Source organism: Procambarus clarkii, chromosome 80 (genome assembly GCF_040958095.1).
Source record: "Procambarus clarkii isolate CNS0578487 chromosome 80, FALCON_Pclarkii_2.0, whole genome shotgun sequence".
Lineage (NCBI taxonomy): Eukaryota > Metazoa > Arthropoda > Malacostraca > Decapoda > Cambaridae > Procambarus > Procambarus clarkii.
The window spans coordinates 16392785-16408835 of NC_091229.1; the positions used below are offsets into that span (position 1 = coordinate 16392785).

Sequence of the window (16051 nt, forward strand, 5' to 3'; positions counted from 1 at the left end):
TTTTGTGATTGTTCTCTCTTATTTGAAGAATAACAATTGTTGAAAATACCATGGGAAAAACATTTTGAAACTAATCTAAATTTTTAATAAAGGGTTTTAAATGCCTTTCATGTGTAGCATATTCTTTATTATCTTTAAAATGAAAATTCTATTGTGCTGTGAGGCATTATACTACTTCAGTTGTATTGTACTGTAATTGAAGTGGTGTAAGAAGAACTGTCCGCAAGAGCTACGGTGTAGGCAGAACTTTCACAAAATAGGCTATATTGTGTGCACTTAAAGAAGAAATTAAAAAAAAATATTGGATAAACTAATTTGTTGCTCTACATGGAATGGACCAAGTCTTGCTCATTACCTTGACGATTGACATTGTAGCTTCAGATCAAGAAGCAGAACATTGCTTCATGCCAGTCATTCTGTTTAACATATTTTCATTATGAAAGAGTGGTAGATCCTTGATCCTGCTATATGTATAAATAATATACAATGTATATCTGATAAATTTTGCAGTTGTATCTCAAAATGGGATGTAAATTTTTACATTGTTGAATATGAAAGCATATCAAGTATTGATTTATTCATGTAGCCAAGCAGAATTATTTTTGTTTTGTCTTCCATCCTTTCTTTAAATATAATTATGTCAGCAGTTTTGTAATTTGTGATAAATTTCTAATCTATGATTTTGTTTAGGAATTGTGTAAATATTTAAAATGCTTAAAACATAAATGAACACCTAAAATTAAGTTTTTTGTTGTCAAGAACAAATGTACACTTTTGGTCTCCAGAATACAGTATGTATATAATTTAATAAAAGTTATCTTTCTGGGTGAATTGTTTGCATGTACTGTACTTTAATTTTTCTTAAGTGAATAATTTTAGCCTCATTATAAAATATGAATATTTGTTTTCCTAGATTTATTTTCTCTAATATAAATATTATATTAAATTAACTTTATACTTATTAATCTTAAAGTAGTTGAAGGAGTTACATGTTTTCTATTCTCTCATAAAAAAAAAAACTTAGATTTTAACTACAGTACAAGGTAAAGGTAGTAATTACCCTTATAATTAAACATCTATTTTCCCAAAGCTATTGCTTTTTTCAAGCAAATGCTTAGAGAGCTCTGTATATCGAATCTGCAATTTTGAGCTTTCAAAAAACTGAAGATGCCTAGCTTCCCAGTGTGGCTACTTAACAGCACAAATGAGGTGTAACCTCTCATTGTACCCTCATGTTAAAGCTATCCCTTTGGCTGGATTCTACCGCAGTTACCATGTAGGACTACTCTGTTCTCACTTTCCACCAGTAAGTGTGCCATACCTATAGGCTTGTCATGCAGCACCCTCTGTTACCCTAGACCACAAGGAACCAATGTGACACATTTGCATGACCTCACTAGAATAACTAAAGCACCGCTGTTACTAGTGAAGTACAGTACCAGTATTTTGTAATCTTCGATATACCTTTTGTCAGATTTAATAATTAGTAATACCTCTTGATCAAATTGTTACTCTAGTGATTCTTGCTCTGACATTTCCTTGATCAGTGTCTGAATTTCAGGATGATAGTCCTACTTTTCCACTATCCCTTGACAGAATCCCTTGTGAATTTGATACTTTTGACATTACAGGTACTTAGTCTTGTCTTTGTCTTTTTGCTCTCGTATTGGCATCCTCAATGATATTTAGGACGTTTTGAAATTTTTCTCGACACTGCTAAATAGTTTTCCCAGCTTTGTGCATTTTTTTTTATATTTACTAAATGCATTTTGATCTGTGTTTGGGAGGATATTGACTCTTCCTCAAGCCTTGAAACTCTCAGCTCAGTAGGTACTGTATGTTAAAGAATGTTCACTAGACATTAGTTCACTAGTCTCAAGGTGACATTTCCATTATCTAGTTCCTCTACAGGGTTAATGACAGTTCTGTATAGCTTGTTACAATTGCCATCTTTAGTACCTTTCCCAGCTTCTAGAGTCATTCCCCACCTCGTATGCACTAGACAGCCCAGAGAACATTTTTTTGTTACAGGAAGGCTATTGGAGTAATTTTGAGATTACAATTTTTAGTTTCAAGGATGAAACCTAGTGACATTGGGTGGCAACTGCCATTTTGATGAACTGTCTGCTCACCTAGCATAAATTAGGTATCTGGAGGCTAGGCAACTGTTGTGGGTAGAGTCCAAGGCAGTCGGTAGTTAACCTAAAGGGAACCTCAATATACCTAAGCACAGACATCCTGTCCCTCCTACAATGAGAATTATAAATTATTTTGTAACCCATGGATTGTTAAATTTCAGACTTCATACATATCTCATAGCTATGTCAAAGCTCAACTCTATCAAAATCTTTGTTGATTTTTTATGGGGTTGATGGATTTTGATGAACATAGGAAAGTCGGTGTCTGTAGCCCTGGCTTCGTTAGGCCCAGGCCAGGATCCTTTGGCGACTCTCCCAACTGACCCTCTCTGTTCCCCTCCCACTTTTGTGGCAGGGTTGAGCCCCCAGTTGTAACCAACATGTCGCCTGGAGTGGCTCCATCTCGTGTTGTGACAACGGCTCCTTTTAACCAATCCCCGATCACCACTAGAGTTCCCTTGTGCATTCATCAAACTCGCTAACCAAAAGCTAGCTGGTTTATTATTCAAAATATTACTGATAATTATATTGATATATTCCAGGTGTTTAGGTATGAAGAAAATTAAGACCTTAAACAAAATAGAGTACAAAATACACCTATTCATAGTAGGAAAGCATTATATAAAGGATCTGGGAAGAATGTCAGACAACCTAACGTTTAGGGAGCAATTATTAAATACAGCTTCGGTTAAAAAAATTATAAGATGGATTACAAGAACCTTTATATCTAGGAATTCCAATCACAATTTAAATCGCTTGCCTTGTGCACTTTTGTTCTTGTATTGGCATCCTTGGTGATGTCTAGTGCCTATTGATAATCGTGCAACTTTGATGGTGCTACAGTCTCCTCGGCTTGGCACCTTTTGATCATTATTTACTTTAGTCAAATCACTTTTGCTGTCCTTCGAGAATTGTTTTATATTCACTTCCCCCTTCAGAGCAGGCAAGATCGCTGTAATGAGAGGGATAGAGAACATGTCTGACACACAGCCATGATAAAGCACCTAAACTATAGTACTGTACTCTGATCACCTCAAAGCTCTCAAAATACTTCTTGCACCTTTCTAGAGAATATATCAAATAAATATACATGGAAAATACTGAAGGGCCAGGTGCCAAATTTGCAGTCAAACATCATACTGGAATGAATGATATGGAAGGAAATGCAGAATAAAGCCAGTGAAGAGTAGGTGCTATAAGCACAGAGTACACTATACGAATATCGGAGGCCCACAATTGTTCAACATCTTCCCAGCAAGTGCAGTTTAAGAAATATTTTGGGAACAAAAGTGGAAGTCAAGAAAAATGGACAATTTGCTGCAACAAATGCTAGACCAACCGGTCTGTAGTGGATATGTGGGTCACTCTGAGCAACAGCCTGTTTAACAAATTTCTCAAGTCATGCCTGACCCTTGGCTGGGAGGTAGAACTCCTAGAACACCCATCCAGGTACCATGAGTTGTTGAATCACCCGCCACTCTAGACTACAGGTTACTAATATTGTGTACTACATTGTGTAAAAATCTTCAACACCTACTTCAAAGTTATGAGAAACTCCATGTCAACCAATGTCAACACACCTGTTCATAGATACCATGTTAATAAACTTCTTTACTGTGGTATGGTAAAAATCTTATTTCCGGAACGGAAGAAGTTCACTTATGGGTTAGTATAGAGTAATGATGAGGTCAGACATCACAAATGGTTAGAGGAATAATGAAACGGCATTGAATTACGTTGTCACACATCTTGGTCTATTTAAGTCTAGGACCATGGGCCCTTACACCAAGGCACAGAGTAGGAAAGTAAATTAGACAGCAGCTGTATGCCTTTGGATGATGACCTTATGCATATACTGTATACAACCTGTATAACCTCAGGCATGACCTGCTTTGAGATCAGAGCCAGATGATCCAAGAGGTCCTGCACTTTTGCTGCTTGGTATCTGCAAAAGATTGTGTCTTTTGTTGTCATTGTTTCATGACAGATTAACATATCACACATGGGCCGTGACGAGGATTCAAACCTGCGTCCGGGAGCATCCCAGACCCTGTCGTAGCTCAGTCGATTAAGGCAGTGTCTGGGATGCTCCCGGACGCAGGTTCGAATCCTCGTCACGGCCCTTGTGGATTTGTTCATTTGATGCATCACGTTAGTGTGATCTCTGTGTGTGATGATGTAAGGGCGAAGAGGGAGAACGGCCTATTGACATAGCTCGAGTGCAGGGGGGGGTTGTGTAAAAGCCTGGTTTGTGCTTCGGAGAGGCTACGGGATCCAGTAAGTTCAGTAGAACTTTGGTTTCAACCCTTTTAACCCTGTCGTAGCTAAGTCAATTAAGGCAGTGTCTGGGATGCTCCCGGACGCAGGTTCGAATCCTCGTCACGGCCCTTGTGTATTTGTTCAGATTAACATATACTAGATGTTGCTTCCTCTTAGAACGTGTGGATAATCTTGTCACTTGGAGGGCTGGTATCTTGAGTTGTCTTTATCTACCCTGCATCATCCCCCAATAATCATTCTGCAATACAGAGAAGTGTTATTCCAATTTATGCAAGTTCTTTAGGCGAAACCAAGTGAAAAAGTTTAGAAAATTGCTTTTTAATACAGTATATAAAGTGCCATTTCTTAGAGCCTGTTACCCCTGTCCCATCCCTTTACTGTTTATCCGAGGGCCACCATCTCTTGGTGACCTTGATACCTTGATGGGGACTGGATTTTTTAATGCTTACTTAGTGTTTTGGCAGACTGTGTTTGCTCATGATCAGGAGAAGGCTGGTCCCTGTACCTCTTGTCTGTTTCCCCCTTTACTCTTGTCCCCCCCCCCCCCCCCAAGATGAAGATTTTCTATGTGCTGGTGGCCACTGCTTTTCAGCTGGTGAGCTGGGTATTTTAGCATTGTGATTCTATTCCACTGTGGGCCTGCGAGCTCTGTGGGTATAGGCTTTGTGGACTCGTGGTTAAGGTAAGGGTTCTGTGGTGCCCAAGTCTCATCAGAGGCATTTGAAATCTTTTTGGAAGGGAGAAGAGATGCTCATTGGGGCTCTTTGTTCCAGCCCTTTTTTAGGTTCGGCCCTTTGATGGTTTGGTAGGGGGATGATCAGGCACCTTCTCCCATCCTTGAACTACAAACATCTAGGCATTGTGTGGAGTCATGATTTCTTCATTGAGGGGAGGAGGCAGTCCTAAACACCTTTGGTGTCACAAGTGCCCTTGCTTCTTTGCAGGGAATCTGTATTCCCTAGAGAGCCGGCAAGAGAAAAATATAATAATTTATACACAAAATACTAAGACCGTGCAGATTTGGAACTGCACAAAAGCCACATGGGACCAGAGAGCCAGACCAAATACCAATTCCAGAGCATGCCATAGAATATATAAAGATATCTCAAGCCGAAGTGGAAAAATTACTCATGGGGCTAGGATGAAATATAGCCTGATGGAGTTTTATCTTGGGTGCTGCGAGAATGTGCAACTGAGCTGTGCATTCCACTCCAATTAATTTTCCAGACATCCTTGTGCTCAGGAATCTTAGCAGATACATGGAAAAATGCAAACATATAGTACCAATCTATAAAAATGGTAATTGAGAGAAATCTCTAAATTATAGACCCCGTATCATTAACGAGTATGGTACTGTAGTCAAAACACTAGAAAAAATAGTTAAATCCAATTGGGTTGAAGACCTTGAGAGTAATGACATTATAACGTACAGACAGCAAGAGTTTCGATCAGTTAGATCCTGTGTAACATTTTTTTTTTTTTTTTTTTTTTTATAAAAACAGATACTACAGGAAAGAGGTGATTGGGTTGACTATGTCCATCTGGACCTAAAAAAGGCTTTAGATAAGTCTCTCACAAGAGGCTGTTCTGGAAATGGGAACATGCTGAAGGGGTGACTGGGAGATTTCTGACATGGATGAAAATTTTTCTAACAGATGAGGGCAGTATAGAGAGTATATATATTATGCCCATAATATACCCACTCCAAACTCATTAGCTTAATGAGATGGGTTTGCAAGTCTACATAATTCACCAATTACAATTAATACCTCTTCCTAAGTGTACAGTTCATACCTTTTCCCTAACCTGCTACGCTACAGTTCGAGGATGGCGAGGTGTGGACCGATTATACAAGCCGTCGATAGCATATAATCAGTTTACGGGCAATTCATGCCCATGCCATCTCTTGGGTGGCTTAATCTTCAATCAATAATCAGTACACAACTGGACACCCTCGTACATACTGTCTAGCAGTATCCTCCCCTTGCTATAGCAGCCTGACAATTAAATGCAACATCAGCACACTATACATTTACTAAAAAAAATAAAAAAAAATTACCAATTACAGGCAAACCTGCCAAACCATGCTCGTGCCACCTCTTGGGTGGCTTGCCCATCATCAATCAGTCGTCTACTTTCAAGAGTGGTTTAGTACAGATGCTTGAGAGATATCGCACCCTTCAACACTGACTCTCGGTGCACTCTACTTGCCTAGCATTCAACTCTCTATCACATAATTTCTAGCAAAGTTTCACCTGCAACCTTCTATATACAGTACTACATTCGTCCAAATATATATATTTCCTTAGTGTCTGTGCTTATTGTCACCATATTTGAAGTAACAACAAACTTTAGAGCAGTAATCTGACTGGAGGAGCATTACTAGCGGAATACCACAGGGTTAAGTTTTTGTAGCAGTAATGTTCATTGTCTACATACACGATCTTCCAGAATGATTACAGAATTATATGAATATGTTTGCGGATGATGCTAAGATACTGGGGAAGGTCCCCAGTATCTTCTTTATCAGAAGATAGGAGATGCAGATGATTGTGATGCCTTTCAAACTGATATAGATAAAATAAGTGCTTGGAGTGTAAGTGGCAAATGGAATCCAATGTAAATAAATGCTATGTTGTGGAATTGGAGAAAATAGACCACACACAATTTACAAATTATGTGGAAAGGAATTAGAGCTAAAAAAATGAAACCTAGGGGTGTTTTTGGATCGTAAACTGTCACCAAACGAACACACAAAGAACATTGAGAGAGGAGTGTATGCGTAGCAAGTTCAAGTATGTTTATTGAGACAAGAAAAAACACATTTCAAAGGGATAGAGTAGCTTAGGCTATTTCTACCCTCCTTGTCTGCGTAGCTTTCCAACTTCAGACTTGCTTTTAATTTTATGGTTGGTGAAATACTGTACTAATGAAACTGTTCATGACTTTCGTGAGACCAAAATTGAAATATGCAGCAGTTGTATGGTGCCCAAATATCAAGAAGCACATAAACTGGAAAAGGTGTAACGGCATGCTTCAAAATGGCTTCTGGAACTGAAAAACAAGAGTTACAAGGAGAGACTAGAGGCGTTAAACATGGCAAAACTAGAATATAGAAGAAAAAGAGGTTATATGATCATTACTTTCAAAATACTAACAGGAATTAACCCAAATTGACAAAGAGGAATTCCTAAAACCAGCAACTTTACGAACAAGAGGATACAGTTTCAAGCTAAGGAAACAAAGGTCCCAACAAAACTATTAGGTTTTCTTTTGCAAACAGTCATAGATGAAACAAGTAAAGTGAAAAGGTGGTGGAGGCCAAAACCGTCAGTAGTTTCAAAGCATTATACAGTATACTGTATTATTTACCCAAATTCAAAAAAATTCGGTAGAATTGAATAAATTTGTGCCCAAGTACAGTACATGAATTATTTAAATATTTAAACTTTTTTTTTACAAAGAAGAAACTTTTATTTCAAATATTTTCATAATTGTGTTAGTGGTGACCCAGGGCTAAGAGAATTGCACTCTTAAAGAGTTAGGGGAGCAATAAAGATTACATAAATAAGAAACTATTGATTCTATGTTTGCCAAATTTTCTGTGGTGCTGGCTAATGAGCCCAGCCATCCTGGAAAAAGTGCAAGGTAATAATAACTTACAGTGGGACTGTTAGACATCAAACCCATGATGAGTGTAGACGTCAGTCATAGAGGTCTGGACGATGCCTGGTGGGCTTTCTGCGGGATAGGTGAATTGCGAGGATAGCGTGGTCCTCGGAGGTTAGGTCACTAAGAGGAATGATCTCCCCTTGGGCTGGTACCTCACCTAAACTAGTTCCAAGACTGCGCATTTCACATCTGTAAAATGTCGCTTAACAATTACTAAACTTTGATGAAGGAAATTTACTACATATTCATTATAATGGTGAATGCATTATAATTTGTTTAATCATAAATAAAAAATATATCTTGAGCATTATATTGCATTTTTCCTCTGATAATATGAGCATAAACACAAAAGCCTTTACATATTAACATGAATGAAAAATTTTCTGAAAACAAAAAATGAAGGCAGTAATCAGAGGAAGTGTATCAGACTTGCAGGGTTCAGTTCTTGCACCAGTAATGTTCATTGTCTACAAACAATCTACAAGATGGAATACAGAATTATATGACATGTTAGCTGATGATGCTAAGATAATAGGGAAGATCAGTAACTTAGATGAATGTCATGCCCTACAAGAAGACCTGGACAAAATAAGTATATGGAGCACTACTTGGCAAATGGAATTTAATGTAAATAAATGGCATGTTGTGGAATGTGGAATAGGAGAACACAGACCCCACACAATCTATAAATTATGTGAGAAATCTTTATAGAATTCTGATAAATAAAGAGATCTATGGGTGGTTCTAGATAACATAACATAATAACATTTTATTTAGGAAAAGTACATACATAGATGCAGAGTTACAAACATACTGTTGGATTTATAGATAGAGCTTGTACATACAATACCTAAAGCCACTAATATGCATAGTGTTTTGGGCAAGGTGTGGAGGAAAACACTTAGACTAAAACTTAATAGAAAACTATCCCCTGAGGATCACAAAGAACTTGCGTGAGGGGCCTATGTTACACTTTCTAACTTCAGAATTGCTTTTAAATACATGGATGGCAAAATATTAAAGAAATTGTTCACGACTTTTGTTAGACCAATGCTGGAATATGCAGCAGTTGTGTGGTGCCCATATCTTAAAAAGAACATCAACAAACTGGAAAACGTGCAAAGACATGCCACTAAGTGGCTCCCAGAACTGAAGGACAAGGGCTACGAGGAGAGGTTAGAGGCATTAAATATGCCAAAACTAGAAGAAAGAGAGGCGATATCACTACGTACAAAATAGTAACAGGAATTGATAAAATTGATAGGAAAGAATTCCTGTGACCTGGAACTTCAAGAACAAGAGGTCATAGATTTAAATTAACTAAAGAAAGATGTCAAAGAAATATAAAAAAATTCACTTTCGCAAACAGAGTGGTAGACGGTTGGAACAAATTAGGCGAGAAGGTGGTGGAGGCCAAAACTGTCAGTAATTTCAAAGCGTTATATGACAAAGAGAACTGGGAAGACGGGACACCACGAGCATAGCTCTCTTCCTGTAACTACACTTGGGTAATTACTTTGGCAGAGACAGTCAACAAATGTCACCAAATTCCAAATTGAATAGCACTGTATCTTGTGCTATTCAATCCCCCAATATATGTACCCAAGCCATTCAACCTCACCACTGTAATCATTGCCATCATCTTACATCATGGTTGTTATATTGTATGCCTATTTTACTGCATTATACCTAGATCTACTGGGTTGCATCCCTTAGAATTGGAGCTTGTTTCTTGAAGAGTCAAGCCTGGATGTGAATGGAAACCGGTGAAGATTAAAAACTAGTTAAACAAGATGTTTATTTATATTTTAAATATTGGTGAGCAGTGGTTCTGTATGCAGTCTGTCTTCAAAACAAAGGGCCCAAATCAATTATATGCAGGAGTCATTCTCCGTATTTATGAAATGAGTTTATGCTTGAATGTCAATTAGGAGTCATGTAATCTCAAAAGGGCTTCCCTCAAATGAATGTTTAAGGTGCATTTCTCGAAGTGATTCACAATTCGGACAACTATGCATCAAAAGTTTAAAGGTGATATAAACTAGTAACACTTGGCCCCCCTGTTTAAATCTCTAAATATGCTTAACATACTCACTCCACACATTCTCTTATCCTATTTACATTTACAAAACCCTGTTCTTAAATGCAAACCCTGTTCTGAAACTCTTCCTAGACAGATGTAATAGAACCAATAATCACCACACCAGAAATAAGTATCTCTCTAATATCCCGAGAGTCAAACGTAATCTGTGTAAACACACTATGCAAATAAAGGGACCTGGTCTATGGAACTCACTCCCCAAAGAATTGAAAAGCTGTCCAACTTTTGCCTTATTTAAAAATATAACCAAAAAGTACCTAATTTCATCTTCATAGTTTCCTACCTAGTGCTTTAAACTTGCACTGTATCTTGTGCTATTCAATCCCCCAATATATGTACCCAAGCCATTCAACCTCACCACTGTAATCATTGCCATCATCTTACATCATGGTTGTTATATTGTATGCCTATTTTACTGCATTATACCTTGAAATAATCCTCAAATTTTCTTACAATGTACCTGTTAAAAAATGTTAAATTTTGTTAGAAATTACTTACTTAAAATTATTTGTTAGATTGAGGGCCTGCCCGAAATGCTATGCGTGTTAGTGGCTTTACAAGAATGTAAAAACATCAATGCTATGTTCTCTCATAACTCCAATGTACCTTCTTGTATGTATATAAATAAATAAATAAAGTAATTTTGGAATATATATAAATAAAGCCTATGCAATATTTTGTTGGAAAATGAAAAATTACAATTGGAAATCAATAGATTAATAAACATGGAGCTTGTGAAACCCACCTTTCTGATAACTATTCAATTGTACAAGTCTCTGGTGCACCCCTGTCTGAACTACCGAACCCAAGCACAGACCTCACCATTGAAAGGACTCCAAACACTTACCACCCCACCACCCACCCACTCCCCATGCCCACCCATCCACACCCCTGACACCACCCACCCACTCCCCATGCCCACCCATTCACACTCCTAATACCACCCAATCCTCACCCCAGCCACCACCCAATCCTCACCCTAGCTACTATCCCAATCCTCACCCTAGCTACCATCCCAATCCTCAACCATGACATCCTCCCATCACAATCCCTATTACCCTCCTATCCCTTCACACACCATACAGTGCCTACCCTAACTCATCCAATTCCTGGCCTGTCTCTTACAGATGGAATAAGGATCGAGACTGGGATTAACTGACTGAAAGACTCCATGCCTTATGGAGATTAACTAAGAATGCCTTCCTTCCTGCCGGTCTATGCCTGCTATACAACAACAATGGCAAGGGAATATGTGAGGGAATGACCACACGAATCAAAGCCAATGGCTACGGATGGCAAGTGTCAAGGAAAACACCACCACAACTAGTCCACCAATTATACTAATTAATACATGTGAAATTACCTTGCTCTATTAGAACTTTGAAATTAAAGAGGATTAGCTCTACAAGAATGATCATAGCACTGCTGACTAGGGCAGTGTGGATCACAGCAGGACACTAGTGAGCCATCTGGACATTTTGATTGCTTTATATGGTGGATTATGACTCAAAAATGGGAACCCGAGATGCCGTTCAGATGATCAAGTGTTCATATACTGTAGTGGGCATTAGTATAACGGTGACTCTGTACCAACATTTATTAAGTTTGTATTTATTTATATATACAAGAAGGTACATTGGTTTTGTGAGAGTCATAACATTGATGTTTTTACCTTCTTGCAAAGCCACTATGTATCCCATCCTTCTGTTTAGATAGTACCTATTGTGACAATCGTCAATAGTTACGAATTCGTATGTACTTAGCTTTTAGATAGTATATTGACTAGTAAGGAATTCTTAAAATAACAAATGAAGCTAAAAACAAACCTAAATATTCCTAGGCCTAATATAGCACACATATATATACTATATTAGGCCTCAGATATTGTGTCGTATTAGGCCTAGGAAGGTTAGGTTAGGGTAGATTGTCAGAGCAACACAAGTAAAAAAATTGTTTTCCGTTTTGCCCAACTCAATAGTTCAGATTTCTACTTTTTAATGTGTTGTACGTCGGTATACAATATATACTATGGTCCTCATCATTACTATAAGTACTACCAAAACAGGAGGATGAGCTGATAACATGCATAGTATTTCGGTCAAGTCCTTAATCTAACATAATAAATAATTTGTAGCAAAATTTTATGAATATTAATAGGTACATTGTAGTAAAATTTGTATTCAACATAAATATGATATAAGTTGATGACAGTGATTACACTTGTGAAGTTGCATGTCTTAGGCACAGATATTAGGGGAGTGGGTAGCACAAGATAGTTAACTTGAAGCACTAGTTAGGAAAGTATGAGGATGAAATTAGGTACTTTTTGGTTTTACTTTTGAATAAGGCATAGGTTGGACAGCGTTTGAATTTGTTAGGGAGCGAGTTCCATAGATCAGGTCCCTTTATTTGCATAGAGTGTTTGCACAGATTTAGTTTGACTCTGGGAATATCAGAGATATTTATTTCTGGTGTGGTGATTATGGGTTCTATTACATCTGTCAAGGAAGAGTTCCAGATCAGGATTTGCATTTAGGAACAAAGTTTTGTACATGTAAATAGCACAAAAGAAGGTGTGGAGTGAGTGTGTGTTTAGCATGTTTAGGGATTTAAACAGTTTAAACATGTAGACAAACAACCCACATCTTTTTTTTTTCCTAACCTGTGCTGAGCAGGGGTTTTATGGGTGTTATTCAGGATGCTGGTATGTGTGGAGCTGTTGGTGGCAGAGAGTTGGGTGCACAGTTGGCGCGGCTGGTGACGATGGTTGGCAAGGGAAAGTACAATGGTGGGGGCGGTGACATCACTGGGTTTGACTACCATTGCGGGCTCTCCAGAAACACTTACTCCTGTTTATATCAAAGGAAAAACAAACCTTTAAGACACCCGACCCACACACACACATGAAAACAAAGGAAGCAATTGCATTTTGGTTCATCTTGGATCATTATCGGGTCTAGGACGACTTGATAATGGTCCAGGATGGACTGAAACTTCGTCACTTCCTTTCTTTTCCTGTGTGTGGGTTGGGTGTCGAATTTTTAATCATATTATTGTGACTTAATCTCTGCAAAACCTTAAAAAACATATACAATTATTTTGAAAATTTCTACAAATATAACTCATGTCAAGCTTGGTCATTTCTGCTTAGAAGAATTTATTATTTCAAAGCAAGAAATAAACACCCACTTGTCCCACACCAAGAAGGCCTGGGTTTGAACCCTGGGCAGTGGGGGATAGCTGAGTAATGTGCAGCTGTTTGAGACCTGGTTGCAAAATAATTGTGTAACAGGGATAATAATAATAATTTTTAATAATAATTCATTGTGTCATGAGATAGGAAACCAGAATGTATTTATACATGTTAGGCTTTTATCGAGGCCGTTCCCCCCCACAAGGTTGAATTACTGACCCCACAACAAGCTGATTAACTCCTGAGTACCTATTACTGTTAGCTGAACAGGGCATTAGGCAAAACGAAATGTGTCCAACCATTTCTGTCCCTGTTGTAAATTACGTCGCTGTTCCCTTGTTTGCACTACGGCCAAAAATGGCTGTACTGTACAGTAATTTGAAAATGAAAAATAATTGATTTTTTTTTTCAAAACATCAAGTTAAGGGTCCTCTGGTAGGGTAGGAGGGCAGGAAGTTCTCCTAAGGTTTCAAAACATCATGAAAACCCTTAATTTAAAGTTTCCTATCCTAACGTAACAGCCTAAGCCAGAGGACCCAAAACAGAAAGCAAGACAGTACATCACTTTTGCGAGCCCCTTCCATTTAAAATTACGTCCTTTGTTTAGCCTGAGTGCGCATATGAGCAAAGAGGACAGTTGAAAGGCTTTCACAGGTTGGTTTTCAACAAGCCAACTAACCAAGCCTAAGTACCTACTCACTGCTTGGTGAACAGAGGCATTAGGTGAAGGAAATGTGCCCAACCATCTCTGTCCCGCCCAGGATTCAACCCAGAATTCTCGACTGTTCATCGAGAACGAACCCGACTGTACTACCAGGACCCTTCATAATGTATAAGGTATGTATCGAGTTTTACATTTTTTTAACATGCTTTTTTTAACATGTACTTAATGCCATAATAAATACAAGCCAATACACACAAGTTAAGTGAGGAAAAAAGTTAAGTGATGTGGAGACCAAACCAGTCAGTAGTTTCAAAGCGTTACAGGACACAGAGTACTGGGAAGACGAGATGCTAGAAGCATAGCTCTCATCCTGTAATTACAAATGATTGAAGTAATTTAGCAAATTACTAAGTAATATACTTGGTCCAATCTTTCTCCTCCCCTGGACCAAGCTTCACTAGACTAGAAATATGCATATGTTTCCCGTTTTCAAAAATGGCAGAAAGAGCTCGGCAGTAAATTACCATCCGATCAGCCTAACTGCAAGATCACCACATCTGCAAGCTCATGGCGAGAATCCTAAGGAATTCTCTTAGGAAGTTGCATGCATGTGTGTAGAAACCTACTCACATTTTTGGAAATGGCAATCATCTATTGAAACAGAGACACATCCAGTATCTGTATTATCTGTGCTAACAATAGAAGAGGATATGATTGATCAAATTAATGTGGGGGGAAAAGTTAACCCCCTCTCCCCTTGTGCAACCACTATATTTTAAGATGGACTACAAATATAGAAATCCACATAAAGGTCAAAGATGATGAATTTCTAGATTACCAGCGAAGTGACTATCCAGGAATGAGAGAGGAACTGCAAACCATCTCCTGGAGGGAGCTGATGGGCGACCATGGCATGGAAGCATCATGGCAAAATTTCAACAGGGTCATCACTGAACTCTTATAAATATGTGCCAAAAAGAAGAAAAACCAAGAAAGGGAACTCGATGGATGACATAGGTCATAAAATGAGCATTGGTAACCAAGAGAAACCTCTGGAGAACATAGATATTCCCGATGGACATCACTGATTATGAGTTATACAAAAGGGCACTAAACTTGGCCACTCAGAAAATCAGATCAGCTAAAGGAAGCTACAAAAGAAAACTTGCCCAAAACAAAGATCTAAAATCATTCTATGCCTATATAAGAGATGAAATTAAAACAAAGTACTCAGTTGGACCCTTAATAGATGAGACTAACCAAGCTATAATGGATGATAAAAGGGCAGCAAACACACTAAATGATTATTTTACATCAGTGTTCACACTCAAAAGGTTGGATGACATCCCAGCACCCACACAAATGTTTGAAGGAGAATGAATTTAGGGATATACCCATAACATGCAAAATAATTGGAAAGAACATTGACAAACTAAAAGACTCAAAAGCCTCAGATGTGGATGGAATCCAATCCAAAGTCTTAAAGGAACTGGCAGAAGAACTATACCTACTGCTACTTTTCACAAAATCTCTGGACCAAGGGGTTGTTCCCCCTAGATTGGAAATATGCAAATGTCATCCCAATTTAACAAAAAAAGCAGAGAGAGCATGGCAGAAAACCACTAGCCGATCAGCTTGACATTACTCACATCTGCAAGCTCACAGAGAGAATCCTCAGGGAGGGAATCATTCACCAGCTTTCAGTGAACAATCTTGTACAATCGACACAACAGGAGTTTGTTAAAAACAGATCCTGCTTTTCAAATTTGCTCACATTTTTGGAAATGGTAACCAGCTACTCAGACAAAGGCCTTCCGGTGGAAGTAGTATACATGGATTTTGTTAAAGCTTTCGAATAGGCACCACATGAAAGACTGGCAAGGAAATTACAGGCCTATGGAATAAATGGTAAAATATTAGAATGGATAAAACAATGGTTAAAGGAAAGAAAACAAAGGATCGTACTAAATGGAAACAAATCTGAATGGAGAATGTGCTAAGTG

General features: G+C 38.2%; 1 protein-coding gene across 1 annotated transcript in view; it reads right to left on the reverse strand.

Moving 5' to 3' along the window:
• Positions 1 to 3870: 3870 nt before the first annotated feature.
• Positions 3871 to 16051, reverse strand: part of LOC123746243 (G-protein coupled receptor GRL101) — a 172761-nt gene continuing 160580 nt past the window's right edge. Inside the window, exons 19-21 of the mRNA XM_069315055.1 lie at positions 12854 to 13040; positions 8082 to 8279; positions 3871 to 4656 (exon numbers count right to left, since the gene is read on the reverse strand). Coding sequence (XP_069171156.1) covers positions 8123 to 8279; positions 12854 to 13040 — 344 coding nt within the window. The 3' untranslated portion in view covers positions 3871 to 4656; positions 8082 to 8122. The remainder of the gene's footprint in view (positions 4657 to 8081; positions 8280 to 12853; positions 13041 to 16051) is intronic.